Raw genomic sequence first — 25950 nt, 5'->3', positions numbered from 1 at the left:
TAAAATCACTGCAAAAATGTCTATTCTGACAATGGTTTATGCCTACAGCTCTTCAAAAATACCAAGCTTCCAAATAAAAATTCAAATCCAAAATTATCGTCTCCATTTCTAACATCCCTTGTGTTTCACAACTTCTCCATCCTCAAAAATGAATCCATTAGCCGCACCATGGCCTTCAAAAATACCAACTGGATGAGGACAATAGATGTTAAATTTAATGTGTTGCATCATTATATTCTTGACACCAGTTCCTTGGTGTCCTAATAGGAATATTACTGAATATAAATGGAGCTATAACTTCCAATATCATGGGTACGACAGACTTCAATGACATAAAGGATTTGTTGCAAAATGTTACAGTTAATAAGGGGGGTTTGATTAATTTGAGACTTTCATTTCACTAACCAATGTTTATTGATTTTTAGTGTTCGTTTATTGTCTAAGTTTGATCGTTCATCTATAATATATCTCTGGTGCTTTTCTATTGGTAATTTGAATCGGAAGATATACACAGAACAACTACTATGGTTCATTTCTGCGTTGTGCACTAACCACACCTATCATTTTTGAAAATCCGCAATATGGCTTAAATATGGTCCTAGTGAAGGGTTAAAAAGACTTCCATATCCATCAGTATTCGAAACTATGTAGATGACATCTTGATTAAGAGGTTCCACTCAAGGTGCGTTTGCTATGATTCTACATGTCTTGATTTTGCATTTTCAATCTAAGACTTAGGACCTGCATGATATGTTCCAGATATATTGAATTCATAGTTGCTTCATCTGGACGGACAGTAGCAACTTCAGTAATCCAATATGATTTAGTCATTTGACTGGACATCTGATTTGGTGTAACGTACCGTACCAGGCGATACACTGCCCGTTCACAGAGAACTGGTTTCGTGTCAAACATGTTCAGAGATACCTTATAGGGAGTGTTCATTTTGATTTCAGATTCCGCTAAATGATCTCATCATTCTTCCAAAACTTCAGGTGACGTCAATTGTGATTTAATATACAATTTGAACACAGAAAACCATATCATTGTGTGTACCGGTGGATTAACATTGTTAGGAGAAGAATTTCCAGTGAGCATGGAGAAAAAAAGATCGGATAGAACAATATCTTCAACACAGAATCCTCCAGTTTAGTCCAAGAAAAAGATAAAGATACTGAGACCTAGATCAATAAACACTCCAAAGCTGTAACCCATTATCGAAAGACATTACAATAAAAGTATTTATCCTCGTAAAATTCATCAAAAGACAAAACCATGCCGTAACCCATAATTATCCATAAACCCTGTCGAGGCCGGCGGAGCCAGGCGAGGAAGAAGAAGACGTGGGCAGGCCCGCAGTCTCGGGGAAGTTGAGCTTAGCCTTGCTCCCGCGGTAATGCAGGGCGGCGCTGTCGTAGGCCCGGGCGGCGGCCTCCGCCGAGTCGAACGTCCCAAGCCAGACTCGCACCGCCCTGACCGGGTCTCGGATCTCCGCTGCCCACTTCCCCCACGGCCGCTGCCTCACTCCTCTGTACCTCCTCCCCTTCTCTATCTCCTCCTCGCAAGCTCTCCTCTCTCCACTCTCTACGTCACGCCGCGGGCTCTGCTCTTCCTCTCTTCTTATCACGCCGCGGGCCTGCCGTTCCCCACCGATAACCGCGGCCAGCGCGGCCGTCATCGCCTCCGTCTCCTCCGACGCGCAGTAACCAGCGAACGTCCTCGCCGGAGATCTCTTCTCTCTGCCGCTGTAAAACGCTGTCATTGACGTTGTGCTTATCTTCGCCACCTTCGTGTTTGGACAAACTAAAACTTTGCACCGCTACGATAAAAGCTTTGTTTTTTGAGATATCTAAGGCAAGTCTGCGCTCCCGGCCAAACCTCTAGTAAAAAAAAACGCCGACTTTGAACAGCTGTTGTCTCAGCGGGCGTTGCGTGTCACCGTCCTCTTGTGGTCCGTTCTGACTATTGCTATGTGCATTGATTAAAAAATGATTTGCGGACTGGTCAGCGGGCATAAAGCTTGACTGGGACATTAGGCAAGCCTGTCAGATACTCGTCGGAGAAAACGACGTGGTTGGACGTCGCCGGCGAGATCACCTTCAAGCACCAATGACACAAGAAGAAGAAAGGCTCTTGGAACTCAGAAAACATATCATTAAAAAGAACTGATTACATCGTCTTAAATAGAGGAGCAGAAGCGGAAGTTAAAATAACTTCCTTTCCCACGTTCTGCTCGCATGGGTTGACGTGGAGAAATTCCCGCATAACCGTGGAGTTATGCGTCCACGTTTCCACGTGCAAAGGTCACCTTGACAATCTCCTCCTGAGCTTTGCTGTGCTCATGTTGGACATCGACGAGGCCAATCATGGTGCGAAACTCATGGAACTTGCCTTTTCCAAGCGGCTTCGTCAAAATGTCGCTTAACTGTTCTTCACTTCTGATAAAATCCACACTAATCTGTCCCTTCTCTGCTGATTCCCGGACAAGATGATACTTTACTTCAATGTGTTTGCTGCGCCCATGGAGAACTGGATTCTTGATCAGTGCGATGGCAGATGTGTTGTCCACCCTCAGTGTTGGTACGCTTGGGGTTGAGCCCTGCATTTCTGCTAGCATCCGCGCGAGCCACAAGCCTTGACAGACAGCATTGGCAGCCGCAATGTACTCCGCCTCACAACTAGACTGAGCCACCACCTTTTGCTTCATCGATTGCCAAGTAATGGGGCTGCTGGCTAAGAAAATGACTCCAGTTGTGCTCTTTCGAGCATCAACATCACCGGCGAAGTCACTATCACTGAACCCTGTCAGCTGGACCTCCTTCTTCTTCTTTCTTTCGAACATGAGACCCCAGCTCTTGGTTCCAGCTACATAGCGGAGAATTTGCTTCACAGCTGCCATGTGATCCTTTCGTGGCTCCTCCAAAAACCGACTAACATAGCCAATTGCAAAAGCAAGATCTGACGAGTATTGACCAGATACCTGAGACTCCCACGATGCTTCTGTACGTTGTAGCATCAACTAGTGGTTCCTCGCTTCTCTTGCTCAGCTTCAGACGTGTAGCCATTGGTACTTGACAAGGATTACAACCTGTCATGCCGCTCCTCTCCAAAATCTTGGCGGCGTAGGCTCTTTGGCTGATCGAGATGCCCCTCGTGTTCTGCTTCACTTCAATGCCGAGGTAGTAGCGAAGCAGGCCGAGATCGCTCATCCAAATGCGCCAGCCCTCTCCTTCTTGAACTTCTTGATGTCGTCGCACGTGGCGCCGGTGATGACTAGGTCGTCAACATATTCTCCCCCCACCAACTGCGCATTTGCTCTCCGCTTGGTGTAGATAGCATGCTCCAAGGGACTCCTCCTGAATCCGAACGACGTTAGCGTATTGTCCAACTTCGCGTTCCAGGCCCTTGGCGCTTGATGCAAGCCGTAGAGCGCCTTCTTCAGCTTGAGCACCTTGTGTTCGTTGCCGGCAATAATGAAACCAGCAGGTTGCTCCACGTACACCTCTTCTTGGAGATCGCCATTCAAGAATGCCGACTTCACGCCCATGTGATGCACCTCCACCCCTCGTGCGCCGCGAGAGCGATGAGAAGGCGCACCGTGTCGAGCCGTGCCACAGGTGCGAACACCTCGTCGTAGTCGATCCCCTGGCGCTGCGCGTAGCCTTTCGCCACAAGACGTGCTTTGTACTTCACCACGGCTCTGCTTTCATCTCGCTTCACCTTGTACACCCACTTTAACCCGATCGCCGACGCGTGCGGAGAGATCGACAAAGGGACCAGGTGCGGTTCTCCTCGATTGATGCCATCTCCTCCTCCATAGCCTTCTTCCATCTTGGATTGCGTTCTGCCTCAGCAAAGGAAACAGGTTCATCAGAACTTACATCATGCAGCTCCTCTGCAATTGATGCCCGTGATGCAAGCCCATGCGGAGAAGCCGGCCCGATGATGTCGTTGATGTTGCGGAAGCGGAGTGGTGCATCATCACCGTGATCAGCATCCAGGTTGTCAATACGAACATGGGGTGGAGTGGCGAACTCCACGCCCTCCTCCATCTTCGATCGGTGTTGCTCCTCTAGAGTGCACGTAAGATGGAGACATTTGCTCAAGTTGCGCCGCATCATCCTCCGCACGCGTCTGATTCCCGATGGTATACTCCACCATGAAACCGTTGCTGCCCTCCTCGCCTGATTCTGCACCGTTGCACCAGTTCCATTGAGCATTTTCATCGAAGACCACGTCTCGTGTCGCATGGACACGCTTTGTGGTGGGATCATAAACACGATAGGCTTTTGATCCACGCTCGTAGCCGATGAAGATCATCTTGCGGCCGCGGTCCTCGAGTTTCTTGAGATGTGGCGTTGTGTTCCGGACGTAGGCGATGCAACCGAACACCCTCAGATGGTGCACTGCCGGCTTCTTCCCGTGCCACGCCTCGAATGGCGTCATACCATCCACACTCTTTGTTGGGCACCGGTTCAGGATGTATACAGCAGTTGCTACTGCCTCACCCCACAGCCAGTCCGGTAGCCCCTTCGCCTTGAGCATGCTCCTTGCAGTTGCTACCACCGTACCATTTCTGCGCTCGACGACCCCATTCTGCTGCGGGCTGTATGGCGCTGTGAGTTGACGATGAATACCTTCTCTCGTGCAGTACTCCGCAAACTCGTGTGAGGTGAATTCGCCGCCTCGATCGGTACGGAGCGCTCCCATCTTCAGTCCGGACTCGCCTTCCGCCCGAGCCTTGATCTCCTTGATGGCCGCTGCAGCACGGTCCTTTGAAGACATCATGGCCACCCACATGTACCGGCTTCGATCATCCACAAGTAGAAGGAAATACTTGCTGCCGTTGGGTGTCGCCGGTGCAAGTGGACCACACAAGTCGCCGTGTACTAGCTCCAGAATGCGCTGCGCGCGGTACTCGCCCTGCTCAGGAAACGGCGACCGCTTTTGTTTGCCGGCGAGACATGCCTCACATAACTGGTCCACCCGACCAACTTCTGGCAACCCACGCACGAGCTCCTCCTGAGCCATCTTCCTCAGGGCAGCCATGTTGACATGGCCAAAGCGCGCGTGCCATCTCCAGGCTTCCTCGTCGAGCTTCGTCGCCAAGCACACTGGCCGAATCAGCTTGACGTGGAGGATGTACAGCCGGTTCTCTCCGCGCATCACCTTTGTTAGGAGTCGTCCACTTGGTTCATGGATCTTCATTCCCCCCTTCTCGATGTCGACTTGATACCCGGCCTCGTCAAGTTGACCGACGCTGATGATGTTCGTCGTCAATTGGGGAATGAAATACACCCCTCCGAAAGACCGGTGCTCGCCATTCTTGCACTGGAACATGACAGTCCCTCGACCTTCGATCTGTGCCACCGAGTCGTCGCCGAAACGTACTGACCCGAGCACTCCCGCATCCAGCTCGGTGAAGGCCATACGGGAACCTGACATGTGGTTCGTGGCACCCGTGTCCAAGACCCACATTTCTTCATCACGTGGTTCCTTGTCTCCAAGATGGGCGAACACCTTCTCTTCCTGCAACTGGATCTGTGTCGGGGCGTGGAGTGGAGTGGAGGTTGGTACCGGAGATGTCGATATGACCGGGGTTGACTCCACAAAAAATAGTGAAGCCCCCTCCTCTTCTTGGACGACGTGGGCCTGCTCCTTCTTGGACTTTGAGCGGCACTCACGAGCCCAGTGGCCCAACTTCCCGCATTTTCTGCACTCATCGTTGGACCGGCCAGAGTTGCCCGACGAAACCTTCTCGTTGCCTCGGGCTGGCCCACGCCCACGTCTGCCACGGCGTGCTGAGTTGCTGCTTCCTCTGCCAACATCCTGCTTCTTTTGGCGCGCATTCCACTCCTCCGTCAGGTACAGCTTGCCTTCGTGGTGCATCGATGACGGCGTCTCTTCAAAGGCATCCTCCGCCGCCTTGAGCCGGCCCGTCAGATCCGCAACAGTGAGCGTTGATACGTCAAGCAACGTAGTGATGGCGACCACGATCTGCCTGAAACGTTGGGGGACACTACGAATTATTTTCTCAACCACTTGCGTCTCTTCGATTTTGTCGCCGAGAGTGGTGAGAGTCGACGCCATGCTGTTGAGACGAAGCGCGTAGTCCTCAACAGACTCTCCCTCCTTGAAAGTCGCCAAGTCGAACTGTCGCCGCAAGTTCTGAGCCGACGTCTTCCTCACACGGTCATCACCGATCCGCATGGTTGCGATAGCTTCCCATGCTTCCTGGCCGCCTCCTTCTGCAATCACCGCCACATCTCCGATGGCATGGCACTGCAGAGCGCCGACCACCTGCATTTCTTCATGGGGTTCGGCGCCGCCTTCCTCGATGGCGCCCAAAGCAGCCGGGCCTTAAGCTTCACCTCATGAGAAGCGCCCATTCTGAGTAGTTGGTCTTGGTGAGCATCGGAAACCCGGTCCCGGCGCTCACCTCACGAATCACCCTCTGCACGATGCCGTCCTTCCTTCCAGCCATCAGTGCGTGTTGATTGCACGGTCACGATTCCAGCGGCTACACACTGCCACGATCGACTCCCTGCCCGCAACCCTGGCTCTGATACCACTTGTCAGATACTCGTTGGAGAAAACGACGTGGTTGGACGTCGCCGGCGAGATCACCTTCAAGCACCAATGACACAAGAAGAAGAAAGGCTCTTGGAACTCAGAAAACATATCATTAAAAAGAACTGATTACATCGTCTTAAATAGAGGAGCAAAAGCGGAAGTTAAAATAACTTCCTTTCCCACGTTCTGCTCGCATGGGTTGACGTGGAGAAATTCCCGCATAACCGTGGAGTTATGCGTCCACGTTTCCACGTGAAAAGGTCACCTTGACAAAGCCTAAGGCCATCCGTCTCGAAGTAGAATGATTTCCTCGTAATCCGTCGTGTGGACCGAATTCTTGAGGTAGGAATGTTGGCTAGGATTTTGGGACCTGCCACTAAGCTCATAAACCCATTTTGCCTATCTGTGCTGGGCTGCTACGGACTAGGATTTCGTTCAAACTTCGTTCCGTAGAGTGTAAAATAACGTGAGAGAGATTCAAGTGTCAGGAGATGGTAGAAGTAGAGAGGCGACACGATAGAATAGTCTGAATCGTAAAAGTCTACATCGATTGGTATTTATAAGTGAATGATAGAGCCTTTATAAAAGACTGATTGGATAGTTTAGTTATAGCCGTAATGGTGAGCCATCTATCGTTTCATCCTGACAGTCTATCTGCGCATATCTATTTTTAATCCAGATAGTTTATTTTTGAAAACTTATGTTTCATCCTATCTGATAATTAAATATGGAATAATTAAAGTAATGATGCATCATTACTAGTCTAAGTTTAACTTAAATCCTCGATGGCATCTCTGACGTGGCCTTGCCTTCAAGTTGATCTCCCTTAACAGAGCGGAACACATTTTCCGATCACTGTTATCCGCAAGCATTTCATGTTTTAATTTGTTATGTTTTGATATCTGTTATTGGAAACTCTTATCGGATATCAAAACAATTATCTATCTTGAATTTGAATATGTTGTGTAGTTTTATCTCGCAATATCTTAAGAGATACGAATTGACGACTCAATGACTCATCTACTAGGCACAGTGCCTTAACGCACAGATGTGACTTGTGAGGTTAGCAATGTGAGGCAAGCAGCGTGAGACGAGTTCCAGGAGATGAGAGGCATAAAGCGCGTGGCGTCTGGCGAGTGGCATTGGGCGATGGGTGTGTGGAGACAGTAGCGGCAGCCGGTTGGTGGCGGCAAACTTGATGGGCCTCTACTCTGAAGTCTCAATTCTATAGCAAAGCTTTAAGCCTCAAATCCGTTATTCATGTTAACTTTCGCAAGTTTGAAATATAAGTGTTAAAAACATTGCTTCATATGTGACTCAATATTTCTTACTCATCCTTGATGATCTAGGCAAGCTGCATTTCTTTAATTTGACCATTTTCTTAATATTTAATTGCATGCAGCCACCTACATGCAATGGTTTCCTTACTGTGGGAAATAGGGTTTGCGCAACCGATATCCATCTGATATCTGATATCGGACAACCGATATCTGATATCGGGATATCGGATATCGGGTATCAGTCTATATCTGTCTCTGAAGGGTAGAAAGATATCGGTGACGGATACCCTAGATATAGGGATGCGACGGATATTGGATGACCCGGATATCGAAACCGATATCCGGCACCGATATTGGTGACGGATACCGTAGATATAGGGATGCGACGGATATTGGATGACCCGGATATCGAAACCGATATCCGTCTACCCTTCGGTGACGGATATCAACTGATATCCGATATCGATAACCGATATATCGGTTACCGATATCGGTTGCCAATATCCATCGCAATCCCATATGGTAGATTCTTAAAATATTCAAAGGTTTAAAGGTGCTTCAGCCATCTTCAATGTAAATACTTCTTTTGACTTGCACGCACCAACAAATGCTACTTCTTGCGAATAATAGAGATATGCCCCTATGACTTAATAATGTCAAAATTAATATAAGGGAATTTTACGAAAATAAAAGTTCATACTCGAAGTCCACATATAATGTTGGAAAATTCAACATTTTTTAAAGAAAATGTATCAAAATTTTTAACTAAATTCTCCCCCACTTTTTGCTTCTTCAACATGGTTTATTTACCTAATATTTATATTTTTTAGTTAAGTGCAAATTTGAACTATGTAATTTACTTATTTGGTTTGGCGTAAAATTTTAATTTTGGAAGATTCAACAATTTTTTAAGAAAATGTATCAAAATTTTTAACTAAATTCTCCCCCACTTTTTGGTTCTTCAACATGGTATATTTACCTAATATTTATATTTTTGAGTTAAGTGCATATTTGAACTATGTAATTTACTTATTTGGTTAAGTGTAAATTTATAATTTTGGAAGATTCAACAAATTTTTCTGAAAATGCTGCAAAATTTTTAACTAAATTCTCCCGCAATTTTTGCTTCTTCAACATGGTTTGTTTAACTAATATTTATATTATTGTGTTAAGTGCAAATTTGAACTATGTAATTTACTTATTTGGTTTGGTGTAAATTTTTAATTTTGGAAGATTCAACAAATTTGTATGAAAATGTTGCAAAATTTTTAACTAAATTCTCCCCCACTTTTTGGTTCGTCAACATGGTTTATTTAAGTAATACTTATATTATTGAGTTAAGTGCATATTTGAACTAAGTAATTTACTTATTTGGTTAAGTGTAAAATTTTAATTTTGGAAGATTCAACAAATTTGTTTGAAAATGCTGCAAAAATTTTAACTAAATTCTCCCCCACTTTTTGGTTCGTCAACATGGTTTATTTAACTAATATTTATATTATTGTGTTAAGTGCATTTGAACTAAGTAATTTACTTATTGGTTAAGTGTAAATTTTTAATTTTGGAAGATTCAACAAATTTGTTTGAAAATGCTGCAAAATTTTTAACTAAATTCTCCCCCATTTTTTGGTTCTTCAACATGGTTTGTTTAACTAATATTTATATTATTGTGTTAAGTGCAAAAATTTGTACGAAAATGTTGCAAAATTTTTAACTAAATTCTCCCCCACTTTTTGGTTCTTCAACATGGTTTATTAAAATAATATTTATATTATTGCATTAAGTGCAAATTTGAACTATGCAATTTACTTATTTGGTTAAGTGTAAATTTATAATTTTGAAAAATTCAAAAAATTTGTAGGAAAATGGTGCAAAATTTTTAACTAACTTCTCCCCCACTTTTCGGTTCTTCAACATGGTTTATTAAACTAATATTTATATTATTGAGTTAAGTGGAAATTTAAACTATGTAATTTACTTATTTCATTAAGAGGGGGAGAATTACATAAAGAATTCTACCGATATGGAATCAGAGAAAGGGAGAGTGACAGATTGAGAGGGAGGGTGAATGAGAGAAGCAGGAGAGAAAGAATCATAGATATTAAGATAGAAGGAGGGAAGAGAGGGATAATTAGAGATGAAAAGATAAAAACAGGAGAGGGTGAGAGTGAAAGAGAGAAGAGGGGGAGAATTGGAGAAAACATTCCATCGATATGGAATGAGAGAAAGGGAGAGTGACTGAGTGAGAGAGAGGGTGAATGAGAGAATTAGAGAAAGAAAGAGAGAAAGAATCAAAGAGTGAGATTGAGAGAGAGGGAGTTTGAGTGAAAAATAAATACATAAAGAGACTAGAATTGACAAAGATAAAAATAAATTGAAGCTACTGAGTACTGAATACAAATACTCCAAATTGAATACATACAAGCAGAATGGAAATTCCTACAATTTTATGAACGCGAAGGAGCTATCAGAAATAGCAGAAGAAGAATTGAGAATTGGCAGATGAGAACTGAGATGTGGCGGATGAAGAAGGTCTTTATTGATGATCTAGAATTGGCGGATGAAGAATGACTCAGATGAGAATTGAGAAATGCGAATTGGCGGATGAAGAAGTAAAGCAGAGAATATGAGAGATATCGCCAGAAGAAGAAATTTTTTTTTGAAGGGCGAAAAAGAACTTACCCGCGACCGCCGATTCCGCCAATGCCGCTGTTCACCAATGCCGCCGTCCTCCCTTTGCCATCCACCGTCTACCATAGCGCCAAAGTCCAAAGTCCAAACTCCAAACCCTCTCCGGTACACGAATCATGTAATTTAGATTCAAATTTTTGAATCGAAAATACATGAAATAACCAAAAAAGAGGTTTCCGATGTTGGATATCGGAATTCGATATCCAAGATCAAAAGATGATGTCGTCATCCTCCCCCCTGAGATGGAGACTGATGATGACATCGAGACGGATATCGGTTTCAAATATCGGCACTGTAGCAACCGATATCCGATACCGATATCCCATATCCGGATATCGAAAAAAATGGATACCGGAAATTCCCTTTCCGGTATCCGTGGCAGCATCCGTCCTGATTCCGTCATCCAGTATCAGTATCAGGACGGGCAAACACTAGTGGGAAAGAGGCATTAATTCCTTGGTGTGATTTCCTCACAGAGCCAACATTTCTTAATCCATGGCTTGACTCCACCAGGATTGAGATAGAGCTTCATGGAACGACTTTTGTGGTGATCTGTTGTAGATTCTAGTGAGTCTTAAAATCAGGTATGACTTTATCTGAAAATGATGATGACATTTTTTTTGCTTGGTTAATCACTTGTGGTTGATGGTGTGGGTTGATTCTAATGTCCTTCCAAATAAACAGTAAAGGATACGAATGAACCAAGTTTGTATTCCTCTTGATTGGTTTGCATATCATTTAACCTCTCAAATTCTTGAGTTCCAGTATCAAAATTTTATTGCGTCTTCTACTTTACACGTAGTGCATTATTATTCTTTCGATATGTCATGAAATTATATTTCCTTCATTTGGAATGAAAGTTTGTATTTTGATGACTTTATCTAAAGTCTTTTTATTTCATGCTGCATGTTTATCTTAAGTCTTTTTACGTAACGTCCTTCCCATGGTTCTAGATTTATCCTCAGCGTTATGTTAGATGTCATTATTAACATGCATTCGATGGATTGGGGATGGTGAATATATTTCACATGCGGTTTTATTATTTACCTTTTACCTGTTGTCATGTGGACAATGGAGAGTACATTAACCTGTATGGTCGAGGAACATATAGACGATGAATTCATAAGAGAGGCTATCAGTGACATGTCATGGATGAGCCAAACGGTCCTTAATACTAAAGTATTAGATGCTCATCAAGGGTTTTTTACATGAGTATGAGCTTTGACAGATGAAATACATGATAAAGGTCATCCAAGTGAAGTTACTAAAACACTATAGGACAGGCATCTTCTGGCAGCACTTCAAATTTTTTCAGCATAAATAACATGATGAACTCAAGGGAAGCATTAGCACGCAGCTCCATATTGATGAGCTAGGAGATGATGGGATATCATCTGTATTTGGTGAATGGAAACCTTTGTATGGTCAAACACTACATGCAACACCATTAATCATCTCATTTGTTGCACTAACCTTTTTGTGGCATTGGGTCAATTTTGATGCGTGGAAGGAAACTTAGTGGTATGCCACACAATTTGAGGTGGATCCTCTTAGTGCATGGGTGATCAAGGCATGGGCGATGAAGTTGTTTGAAAAGATGAAGGTGGAGATCAATCAGATGCTAATTGATGTCAAATGAATATCGATCACACAGATGCCTGGATGACAGGAAATGTTTGTAGCATATTGACCACAATCATGCACTAGTTTGATGCTAATTGGAAGTATTAATAGTGTGACATCATCAGTCATTAGCTCAATGATTGACACAAATGACAATTGATAGCTGCAGTCCTTGTCAATGCATTTGAGGATTTTGGCCTAGAGTCAAATGTCAAAGTCGTGTTTCTACTTAACATGAATATCACATGGAAAAAATATTTAAAATTATTTCCATTGCATGTATATGTAGTGATGAATGATAGTGCATCAATAAACAAAAGAATAATGATTGAAACACATGGTTCAGCACTAGACGACATGTTCCATGACTAACATAGTGAAGATCACCATTTAAGTGGCATTAAAGAGTTTTGCTATTCCCTCCTAAGGCATACATATTGGAGGAAGAGAGCAATGCCTTGATGACTACCAACCTTTATGTTAATGACTTTGAGCTAGAGGTGGGAGTCACCAAAGATGCACGAGTCCACTAACTGAGGCATTCAACTAAGTTATAACTATTTCTTACACCATTCATAGATAAACAAATCAATATCTACATTATGTGAATATGTTCAGGACACATAAATTGAAGCTGGAGTTAATTCAGCTAATGCCTCAGGTGGTGGAGTAGAGCTCATGGGATGCTTGAAGGAGCTATTGTGAAGTGGGACATGATCAATTTAGGGGCTGACTTCTTCAAAAATGGAGGAAAGCAAAAAAAGATCCATTGTGATATGAGCCGATCTAGTACATCATTTATTGGAGATGTCCTCCTTGTGTAGGCACCAATGTCACCCATGAATAACATCATGACACAAGTCATGGAATTATTTTTTTACATAAAGGAGGCTGTTTCAAAATGAGCATTTCAAAACTATTTTTACGAATGTGTGCAGTTGCATAAAGTCAAAACTTGTAATTATAAGAAGTTGTTTTGTTAGAATAACATAATCCTTCATGTCATGATAGTCAACCATTCCACAAGGGTGCAATGCTTGATAAGCTGTCATACTCAAAGTTTTTGTCATACATTTGAGGTCTTCTCTCAACTGCATCACCAGATGTACAAGAGAAACATGACCCAAACACACCCATCAACAACCATCATCAAAGCTTTGCGTCAATCAAGCCCTTATGAAAAAACCCACTACTATAATGGTGCCACCAAATATGTTGGAGAAATTTTACACCGTCCTATGTACTACATACAAGGTTGGGAATTAATATCTATTGACATATTAGGGTAGTAAAGGTATTCTTTTCTACCTGATGATGGAGAAAATTGCACACAAATTTATAGTGGTGTCCACAATGACTGATTTGTCAGAATGGTTTTTTCTTTCACTTGGTTGAGCAGTTTTCATTTGTGTATCCCCAACCAGATGTGTGAGTAATTAATACACCCCTATAAAATATATTAATTTATTCATTTGAGTATAAACTCAAATTTCATTTATTAATTTATGTACTGTTGGATTTTTGAGAGTATTGAATACATTTATAAAAAGTTTTACTAAAAATAAATATGACTGGTTAGTGAAGATCAAGGATCGTCTCCATAGGGAATGGTGATTAGGAATTTATATTATTTAAATGGTGAATAAAAATATGAGAATTTTTTTATTTAAAAAATGACGTAGACAGGCGATGAAAAGCAGCGATGATGACTCCATAAGAAGGTGAATGAAGATATAGATGTGTGTGATAATGGCAGGATGATTAGTGAAGGTGCAACGGATTGTGTAAGGAGTGGAAAGGGTGATAGAAAATTATATGATTAGATGATGATAGAGATAAAAGCTATGAACAATGAGTATGGAACAATTTAAGGCCAACTTGTTTATCCAAGGTCCTTATGTTCTGTCAGAACCATAAAAATTTGCAACTACCAGTAAGCTTCTCCACTTTTATGTTGCTCCACCTTAATGGTGCAACAGACCTAAAATGATTTGGAAAGGTACAACAGCACCAAGAATAAGCTTAATGAATCTCTTAAACTCACTCTCTTTCAAAATGCTCATAAATTTTGGGAAGCAAATTAAAGGATATTTTTATTGCCACCTCAATTAAAAGATCCAAGGGTATGGATGGAAAGAGACAATAAAGGCTAAGCTGACCTAAAAATTTTAGCTTGATTTGCCTTGTAGTCCATTATTTATTGATGTTTGAAGTTAGAGAAATACTGGGCATTGATTTGATTAAATACTCCATGATGAACTCAAACTATGGTGTTAATTTATCTTTGATATTTGAGTTAATCAATAATTCTTTATAAAATTTTACTCATAAAATAATCTGACTAGTTAGTGATTAACAAGAAGGGAATAGATAGTAAAGTTTAAATACTCTTTAAATTATTATTGCAGAGGGATGAGGGGAGATATGTATAAAATAGGAGATTGCCGTATGATGAATACAAGGAGGTGGGAGAGTAATAATAATTATTCAATAAGAATGATAGGAATAATAATATGATGAATAGGTAAGAGGACATGTATAGATCAAATGAATATTATAGAATGAGATAGATGAAGATGTGAAGTGATGATGGATGTAGCATATAAATAAGAGGTTATGATGATGAAATGGGTGTGAGTGGATGTGAATGGATGATGGTGAAATATAATGGTGGAATAATAAATGATAATGATCTAACTAATAGTTATGGAACAACAAATAGGTGGTTTTGAGATATAGAAGAGGATGATGGACCAGATGATTTAGGGTTTTTAAATGAGTTGAAGGTGACAAGATTGAGATCATAGATGGTTGTGGTAGGGTGAGATAATGGAAGATGGTGATGAGAATGTGATGATGAAAATAAGGATGTAAACCTGACTAAGGGGTGAATGAGTGAAACCAATGTAAGGCAAGTGAATAACCTTAGATCCCTATATTCCACCAGGATCAAGGCATTTTCCTAATTCATATCAGCCTCTCCACTTCTCTGTCGATTTTCCCCAATCAGTCTAAGCACAAGGAACACCTTGATGAACCTTCAAAATCCTCACTCTGTTTCAATCAGCCTCTCAATGAGGAAGTGAGGTCAAATATAATTTTTACAAAAATCTGAGGCTCTATTTATAGATCCACTCTTACAAATAGAAAGAGGAGGGAAAAAGAAAGGTACGCTCAAAATTTCAGCCCAAAAATTCTTTTGGATTACGAGACATCATGATTTGAATGTGAATCACTCGTAACCATCCAATTTTTGCTCTCTTGATTTCAGAAGACATGAAAAAGTCAAAGAGCCATTAAATAATTCCAAAAAATAGGTAAATTTATATTTCGACTAAAAAATTATATTCTTTCAGAATATGATGTCATAAAAAATTAAAAATATTTGAAATTTTATGAAGTTCATAAAAATGTTAGATATATATATTATTGAATTGAAAAAATGATATCTCTTCAAATTTAATGTCAAAAAATTTAGGAAAATTTATATTTTGACTAAACAATTATATTCTTTCAGAATATGATGTTCAAAATACCATCCTAAAAATAAATTTTAATCATTTGTTGTCTGTAAATTCATATATAATCAATTTCATGCAAATAAACATATAAATATGGTCATATTAACCTAATAAAAATGTGTGTCATAATTCTATCTCCTCATTAGCACCATTAACTTCAGTTTTATCTGTTGATATCTTTATAACTTTAAAAATATGGTAATATTTCCTTCAATCATTTTCTACATTTTCTCATGGTATCCATGATGAAAGGTGAAGAAGACAACTTGTCTTTAGATGGAACAAGGCAAAAATAGTATGAAGATGTATATTAAGTATATGTGTGGCATGGTGATGCATCATCGCCTGCCAGACAGTGTGTTTCTATTTTCAATTCATGACATGAGGCCACATGTCATCTTTGCCATAAAAAATAAAGTGCAATGATTTCCAGTATTAAGGCGTATTTGGTGACACAGTTTTCACCCACCACATCAGCTCAATCTCCATTTTACACCAATCATTAAAGGTCATGCATCCATCATAAAAAAATGACTGCATAACATTTAGTTTGAGAAAGGATTACATTACAGAAAATAGATGTATTTAATCCCTTTGTTCTTCCTTTGTGATTATAACAATTGTACTCTTTATGTTGTATTTTCTCTATTGTTCCCATGTCATCCATGTGCCTAAAAAATTAAAAATGTGTTGGTGAATGACGGGCCATAGTCGCGTCATGATTTGAAATGTAATTATGCTATCTTTTTGCAATGATTGAACAGCAACGAACCAGAATAGCGATACTGATTGGTGACAGCCAAAGATTAACCTGCTTCATAATTGGCGCCAGCCAATCATTTGGCTACGCATTTATGACATTATGATTAGCGATGTTATAATTGTACTTAATGCTAACAGAATCACTTTTTAATTTTTTCTTGGCGCAGGTGACGTGGACCAATCAGAAAAAAGAACCTCTTTGTTTTTAAATAAATGCGCGCGTGGGTCAAGGAAATTTTTTTTCAAAAAATGATGACTTTTCCTTTCACTCTCACTTTGGAATGGTCAACAAACATGTGTCAGCGCCACATGTCACCTTTTCGTTGGATTAGAGAGGGACATTGCTGATGTGGTGTGCGCTATGCGCCGCCACATCAACTGCGAGCTAGCTAGCAAATAATATATTTAAATACTATGTTACTATCCTATTTTTTATCTTTTTCTCTAGGGTGCCATGTGGCGTGACAAGAGACGTCGATCGTGGATGGCGAGGAAGAATCTCAGCCAATGATTGCATTAAATTCTTGGATGAGACAAAACCCTAAAAGAATGGCGTGATGATGCTGACGAGGATGAGGAGAGGAATATTTGAATTAAATCAACGACTAGGAGTCGTCCAACTTCCAGACTTGATATCTGATGATCCAGAACACAGATTGAGCTGAAATTTCAAGGGCATCTTCGTATTTTTTTTCCTCCATCCATCCATATGGTTGGATCTATAACTTGATCCCCAGATCTTTGTTAAAAACATCTTTAAGCTCACTTCCTCCTAGAGAGGCATATTGAAAGAAAATGAAGTTTTGAAGGTCCATCAAGTGTTCCTTGGTGTCTCTAGTGCTCGGAGAGGTTCATAAAAGAAGTAGAGAGGTTGATATGCAGCAGGAAGATGCTGTGATCCCGGTGGAATATAGAGATCTAAGGTTAGCCTTTCGCCTTACATTGAATCATCTCCAACACCTTTATTTAGTTGAACCATATTCACGATCTATCACCTTCATCCATCCACATCCTTCATCATCCCGAATCATCCACTTTCATCCATTTCACATCCCCTCTTACACTGTGACAATCTCATCACCTACCTCTATCTATCCCACCTAAGCCAAAATTACTACCTCTTTACTCCATTCATCACCTTATTTCAATAGCACTACCTTATTCACTGTATCAACCACCTACCAGGCCGCTACCACACCATTTTTGAAATCCCATTTTGTTTCCTATTCTTTTCTATCTTAATCCTTAATTAGTAAAACCCTAATTAGTCATCTATTATCTTATCTTTTATTCTCGTCACACATTCACTACTGTGCAGGCTAAACATAACAATTCTCATTTTAGTGATGTCATTTTGTGGAAATTGTCCTTTCCCTAACATCTGTTCCCTTTGGAGACGACCCTTGCTCATAAGTAGCTAATTAAATAACTTAGGAGTATATGTATATAAATATTATTGATTAAACTCAACTTCTCAACAATGTAATTTTTACCCCAATTTTGAGTTTATCAGCCACCATACTTCCACTCAAGGATACAGAAGCCTAGCTTTGATGTAGAACGTGCAGGCCAAAGTATGTAATTTATTGTAAAAAACTTGACCAAGCAACCCCAAGAGTCAAGTGATCTTGTCAGAAGCTTGGATTTGACACGTGAACACGGTTATCTTCTATCTTTCCAAGTTCCCTATACGTAGTCTATGTCTGGAGAGACAGGTGCGGTAGAGAGGTCCCCCACTTCGATTCCCGTACCGTTAGCATCTCCGATCCGAGTCCATTAGATCTTTTCTTTCGGTCTGGAGTCGGACGGTAATGGACCTACAACCTTTGCTTGTGGACCAGCAGCGGAGCTAACCTTTACGGGTTTGGTGCTTACTACCAAGACTCTTTATGCCCTCAAAATAACCTAGAGGTGCTAATACACGACGATAGGAGAAATGCGAAAGAACTCAACTACGGAATGAGGTCATTTTTATTATGTGGAAATATATCAGTTTCTTGCAAAGGAACTCTTTCTTGGCAACAATAGGAAAATGGAATCACATAGATAATCATAGAACCTTAGTTACTGACTTTTCTTGGCCCCTTTTGGAAGTCTTGCCATCAAGACAAAGGCCATCCTGCTATTTTAAGGGTTTTCAAAAGGACTCCGGAAAGTCTACGGTGCTAAGACGAGAAGGCTATGACTAACAAAGGCACCTTGATGTGCGGGTTCTACCTTTGTTTGGAAGACTCTAACTGAGGAGTCCCCGCCAAAGCCCAAAGCTAGGGGATAGGGATTAATCCGCGTTGACCAGATGCTTGAAGCAAGCGATAGCCTCCTCTTATTTCAATCGCTCGGAGGTTGATGCGATTCATTGTAAAAAATGATATGTTCATGGTTTTGTTTTTTAATATATATATTTTTTACCTCGGCATGTCGGGGTTGAGGATTTTTCCCCTAAAGAGAGCCGAGAGTTATAGGTGTAAAAATTACACCTTACACCTTACACCATACACCATACACCATACACCTTACACCTTACACCTTATACTTCACACCTTATACACTTAACACTTCACTTCACTTTACTTCACACTTCACTTCACTTCACTTTACACACTTCACTTCACTTCACTTCACACTTCACTTCACTTCACTTCACTTCACTTCACTTCACACCTCACACCTTACACCTTACACCTCACACCTCACACCTCACACCTCACACCTATAAGTCTTATAAGAACAAGAATGGCAGGCTGTATACAACATAGAAAATTGCCATTGCAAAAGAGGATGACACCAAGCTGGATGCCACCATGAACCTAAAGATGAGAATTTATGCCACCATGTGTGTCATGCTTCCAATATGATCAAAGAAGATCATATATATCTGGTCCATTACTAAATGACTCCTCACTAGCATTTACCTAGGTCTGATCAATCCCATTATCAATCCTCACATCCAGATAATCTATGAATATCCTCTAACATGGGAAGTGAACTCCATATCAAGATAATCTATGGCGTATTCTCTTCTGATCACACAAATCCTACGTCATATCACTCACATCTTCCCTGGCAGGAAACCCTCACTAATCAACTCAAATTTAGGGTGTTAATTTAGCATTATGATCTGAGTATGAATAAAAATTATACAACTTTGACATGTAAAAGAATATGACTAGCTACTTGATGAGAAAGAGTCAACTCCACAAGGAACATATAATAGGGAATTAAAGTCTTTTTAATGATAATTAGGTGATGAGAAGATTTTTTATAGAATAAGAAATATGGTGAGTTGAGAAGGATGATAAGTAAGGATGTATAATGTGATAATGAGTGTATATAATTGGGCGTGATAGATGATGAGTGAAAAGGATATGGATGGATGAATGTGGATGGGTGGAGGATATGAATGAAGGGGAATTGATAGAAGTTGAGAAGAAAAAGATGCTATAAGAGCAAGGAGACTCACCTTATATTTCCCAAGATCAACATAATTTGTGACAATGAGAGGAAATTAGTTTCTTTCACTCAGCCTACCAATATAAGAGCAATTCTAATATGATTTTTATATAGAGGGGTCTATTTACCAGTCCAAGAGATAGATAGACAGATGAGCAAAGAGAGACAAAGCATCACTCAGATTTTCAGCCTGAATCTCCTATCTAGTTTGCTATCACGCCTTGAAGTGGCATCATTCTTAGTCATCATATTTTCTCTCTCCTCATTGATCTACATGCCAGATTGCCAGTATGTTACAGAATTTTGGAAACTTTCATAAACCCTTATTCTAAAAAAATATTTTAATACAAAAATATTTAAAATATATTTTAAAACATAAAAATAAATATCTGATTATAATGTTACAAAATTCTATGAAATAGAAGCTAGAAGATATTCCAACATAAAAATTGTTTTAGTCAAGAATATGATGTTTAATATTCCATAAAATATTTTAAAATCCATCAAGATAAGAATATCATTCTAAAAAATAATCATTTTACACTAGATAACATGCATTAATAATCATTCTAGTGCAAACAACATGTGAAATTCATGATATCATTCTAGCATATATTGTGTTATCACCCACCACGATAGCTGTCCTGTCCCCAGCTATGAATGGACGATGATGAAATGAATTGCCAAGGCCCACAATATGTTCCCCAAGTTCACCCCATGCCTTTATTGTCTTTATTTTGGTTCCCACCTTAGATTCGAGTTTTGCTTGACTCTGTTGGAAATGTCATCGTAGAGAGGGAATTGCCTTTATGGGCTTAAACCTGACTTTCTCATTCTAGTATCTCTCCTCCTGATATTCCTTTATTCTCCTTGCTACCTATCATTTATCTCTGATCTTTCATTTCGAACCACCACCATCTCTATCCAAAGGGAGCTTTGTTAGATTGTTTCTGACTACTGACTATCCTCTTGCTGCATTATCACTTCTAGGAGGATAATTCATAAAACTAGAGCACATGCGTATTTTTTAAGCTTGCTAAAAAATCTTATGCAATATGCACTAAAATGTTTGGCTTGAATCTCAATCAATAATTATAATTGGCTGGTAAATTTGATATTTTGGCTCTCGCTTAACTATCTAATTGTCCCAAATGTATTTTTTATATATACATCCATATTTCATTTTTTAAAATCCTACATACACTTGAGATATCTGTTCATTTTAGTTTCATTACATGAAGAAAAAAATATAAATAAATTTAATAAATAGAATATTCAAATAAGTTTTCTGCACTTAATCTGTAAACTTTTTGTTATCAATATTATTATTGATATCACCATCCTCTTTACGATATCATTGTCCTTCTATATTTTTGACACATTTGACATTCAATATCTGTACTGGGGTTGTGTTACATCCATTTTCCGTAAACAACAAGAACACTACCGATATCAATTCTGCTACAAATATTATATATTACTTTTGGCATAGCTTATAAGTCTTCTTTTTTCTAATGTTTTAAGTTATACTTTGAAGGGTATTTTCTTTTGGACAATCCTCTACCTGTAGGGCCTACATAAGGGCTCATTATAACCTTGAATGAAACAATTTGAAGTACTCATTTTCTCCTTAAAGCATTGTGACAGATACAATGTGGTTGTCAAAGCAATCGCACTTTCATGCCATGTTTAAGTTCTTTGAATTGAAATTTTATTAATTATTATTCTCGAATGATGTTTATAATGAAGTTCTTTAATATATGAAATATACAAGTGAATTATGATGAGATCATAATGCATTGACTACTGGTCTCTAAACTTTGGTTCGAAAATATTCATATGGAATGAATATGTGAGATGGACATCAAACTAGTTAGAAGGAATAGCAATATCTAATCCCACTTAGAGGGCAAGTATGGCTGATCTTATAGCCATTATTGTACGACCAATAAGGATGAGCAATGGGCGCTCTTAATAGAAAGATTTCACTAAATTTATCCATAGGAAGCCTTTTAATGATATTATATCTAAAAGTCAATTAGGTTGGATCATGTCATAGCGGTAGAAGTGGTTCTTTTATATGAGACACCAAAGGTATCTTATGCATACATAGTTATGTTTTGACTACAACTTACAATCCCACGATCACAAGATTCAAATCATTCCTAACTTGGACATAGCACGAGGTACGCAACGATGAGTGAGTGGCCAAGAGGTGATTTTCCGTCCTCGGTATAAGATGAGATTGACTCAATGAAGAAGATGTATTGAATCCCATGCCACAGTACTGAATATTTGGAGAAGACATTCTCCAATGATCTTTTTTATGCATCAATTCTAACTCTAATGATGGATTCCAGTTTGAAAATTAACCACACCCTAATTCATTTGGGAGTCTCACGCAATGAGGGATTATTTGTATACCATAACTAATGACAATAAAGAATCAATGTGAGAGTGAATTTACATCTTTGTATATTTTGGAGCACCCATGGGCATCCAAACTCAATCTATCATTTGGGTTAAATTGATGCTTGATTAGTTCATTAATCTATGTCATTTAGGCTAATAGGAAAATGAGACATGGGCATTGAAGGTCAGACACAAATGATACATGAGCATTGAAGTGCAGACACAAATGATCTTTTGGACGTTAGAAATTTGCTTAAAAGTTTAACATTTCTATAAATAGGGAAAATCCATGAATGAAATTCACCCATACCAGAATTATTTGGGTGCCCATCATTCTACCTTTTCTCCTGAGGTAGCCTTCCTGCCCAATATGGTCAGAACGACACAATGATAGTCATGAATCAATAACTGGGATCATCAAGATGATGTAGAAGATTTGAGATCCCAAGGATTATGGGGATACATATAGAGGCTGCACATATGAAAATCTCAACACATCTCACCTAAGGAACTAAGAAATCATGGACTTGGTATGTGCCAAGGTGATTTGATGATTGGGCTTTAAGATCCATTGAGATTCATTTATATATTTTCCATGACAGGAATTGTCATAGTTTCATGTCAGCCACAGCCAAAGAACCCAACAAATGGACCCGAGCCCAACTCCATTATGGATTTAATGATTGAAAAGACCAGTTGTATTGATTCAGAACTCAATAGATACAAGTAGAGCAAGTCTTGCGGACTCAAGTTGATGTTATACTCTATTCCTGGGCTTTTAATATGTTAAAAACCTGATTTTTTTCTAACTTTATGGAGCTTTCATGTTGAAAATTCAAGATTACTTATTATTTTTGCTAATGAACTCACCCCTCATCTCCAACCTAACCCAGATCTCCTCCCTTTCATTATTTTATGAGTCAGATCAATTTAGGAGCGTAAAACATGATGAAAATTATAAATATAAATACTCATAATGTAAAAAATGTGGCAAGAATCACCAGTGATCGAGATGGTTTGGGCTTGAGGCATTGGTGGACAAGATATATATAGGTTATATATCTAATTTCCAAAAGGGGTTGAATCACCAAATGTCACGAACTTTCCCCGTTGCTCACCGTATGTCATGTACTTTCGAAATATCACCGTATGTCACAAATTTTTGAAAATTATCACGGTGTGTCATGAGGCTTGGCCGCCGGTGACGTGGACGATGACATAGGTGCCACGGGTGAAGCCGAGCCTTGTCATCAGCCATGTCATCGTCCACGTCACCGGAAGCGAAGTAGGGGCTCCGATTCTGGCATTTTTGGCTGGATCTTGGCGATTTGGGTGGATCAAGAAGACAAAGAAGATTTCCGGACGATTTGGGTGGATCTCTGCGGTAAGATTTCGCCGTTTTTTTTTTGTCTTGGATTTCTTTCTGCGATTGATCGCTGAGAAATGAAGAATCGGGGATGTTAAATCCCCGATTCTTCATCGTGAATCTGAGAATGGGGATTTCGATCGCAATTTTTTCGATCGAAACCCTTTCTTTGGTGAGCACCGTGAACATAAGAAAAAGAAGATTGCGATCAAAAGATTGTTATGAGGATTTTGATCGGAAGATTTTGATCGGGAGAAGAAGAAGAAGAAGAAGAAGAAGAAGAAGAAGAAGAAGAAGAAGAAGAAGAAGAAAAAGAGGAAGAAAAGAAGAAGAAGGAGAAGAGGAGGAAAAGAAGAAGGAGAAGAGGAAGAAGAAGAAGAAGAAGAAGAAGAAGAAGAAGAAGAAGAAGAAGAAGAAGAAGGAGAGGAAGAAAAGAAGAAGAAGAAGGAGAAGAAGAAGAAGAAGAAGAAGAGGAAGAGGGAAGAAGGAGAAGGAGAAGAAGAAGAAGAAGAGGGAAGAAGGAGAAGAGGAAGAGGGAGGAAGAAGAAGAAGAAGAAGAAGAAGAAGAGGAGGAAGAGGGAAGAAGGAGAAGAAGAAGAAGAAGAAGAAGAAGAAGAAGAGGGAAGAAGGAGAAGAGGAAGAGGGAAGAAGAAGAGGAAGAAGAAGAAGAAGAAGAAGAAGAAGAAGAAGAAGAAGAAGAAGAGGAAGAGGGAAGAAGGAGAAGAATAAGAATAAGAAGAAGAAGAAGAAGAAGAAGAAGAAGAAGAAGAAGAAGAAGAAGGAGAAGAAGAAGAAGAAGAGGAAGAGGAAGAGGGAAGAAGGAGAAGAAGAAGAAGAAGAGAAGAGGGAAGAAGGAGAAGAGGGAAGAAGGAGAAGAAGAAGAAGAAGAGAAGAGGGAAGAAGGAGAAGAAGAAGAAGAAGAAGAAGAAGAAGAGGAAGAGGGAAGAAGGAGAAGAAGAAGAAGAAGAGGAAGAGGAAGAGGGAAGAAGGAGAAGAAGAAGAAGAAGAGAAGAGGGAAGAAGGAGAAGAAGAAGAAGAAGAGAAGAGGGAAGAAGGAGAAGAGGGAAGAAGGAGAAGAAGAAGAAGAAGAGAAGAGGGAAGAAGGAGAAGAAGAAGAAGAAGAAGAAGAAGAAGAAGAAGAAGAAGAAGAGGGAAAAGAAGAAGAAGAGGAAGAGGGAAGAAGGAGAAGGAGAAGAAGAAGAAGAAGAGGGAAGAAGGAGAAGAGGAAGAGGGAAGAAGGAGAAGAAGGAGAATAAAAAGAAGAAGAAGAAGGAGAAGAAGAAGAAGAAGAAGAAGAAGAAGAAGGAGAAGAGGAAGAAAATAAGAAGAAGAAGGAGAAGAAGAAAAAGAAGAAGAAGAGGGAAGAAGGAGAAGGTGGGCTGGGGTCTGCCCCAATATGTTACCGTACTATCTTTCGTAAGATCTTAAGCTTCTGTCAGGACTATTTCTGTCATTTTAAGCTTCTATTTTTTCTATTCCAATGCTGAATGTGTGCTTTTGCCATTTTAGAGGAAGGAGAGATAGAAGTTTGAGAAATCGTTATGAAGAGAAAGAAAAGTTGGTATCATTTATGTAGAAAAGAGAGAAGATTGGTGCTGATCAAGTAATGAGGAAGAAAGAATTGACATTTTGATATTTCAGGGAGACAGGAAATATAAAGTTTGAGGAATCATTCTAGACAGAAAGTTGGCATCATTTGCAAAGAAATGAGAGCCTTTTTGAGGGGGAGATTATAAGTCTGAATAATGATCCATCAGATCAATCATTTTGATCAAGAATGTGGGCTGGGGTCTGCCCTAACCCCCCTACCGAACCCAATTCCCACCTGGCCTCGGCTGGGAGGTTTGAAAAGGAGTGTTGGTTTCTACTCTACTTACATACTGAACCCACCTCCCAAATTTTAGTGGAGGGACTCTTGTTTATTTTTTGTTCATTTCTGCTCTCATTCTCTTGTGCACACCCTTTGATTGCATGAATGACCTTACTCATTTTCAGATGCGGAGGCGTGCAGGATGCTGAGAAGGTGTGGGGAGTTTCTTCACCTGCGATCGGGGTTTCGTCATGTTCTTACTTTTCTACCACACTACATGTTTCTCATTTCTTGGTCCCTTTTAATTCTATAAAATTTTGGAGTTTGTGAATACTTAGTTTGTCCTCTTATCTCGCGCAATGTCTCTCACTCGCTCTCCCCGTCTATCTACTTTTCAATCTCCCACTCAACGCTCACATCATCTCTCCGTGTCTCTTTACATCATCCACGGTACTCAAATAA

General features: G+C 40.1%; 1 protein-coding gene across 1 annotated transcript; it reads right to left on the bottom strand.

Moving 5' to 3' along the window:
• Positions 1-1097: 1097 nt before the first annotated feature.
• Positions 1098-1847, bottom strand: LOC144700418 (ethylene-responsive transcription factor 4-like). Its single transcript, XM_078571838.1, has one exon. It carries the CDS (start codon positions 1760-1762, stop codon positions 1292-1294), a length of 471 nt encoding a protein of 156 aa, XP_078427964.1. The 5' UTR covers positions 1763-1847; the 3' UTR covers positions 1098-1291.
• Between the last annotated feature and the right edge of the window lie 24103 nt (positions 1848-25950).

This window comes from Wolffia australiana, chromosome 3 (genome assembly GCF_029677425.1).
Source record: "Wolffia australiana isolate 7733 chromosome 3, ASM2967742v1".
NCBI lineage: Eukaryota > Viridiplantae > Streptophyta > Magnoliopsida > Alismatales > Araceae > Wolffia > Wolffia australiana.
Note: the sequence above shows the minus strand (reverse complement) of the source record. Positions and strands in the feature narration are given on the sequence as shown.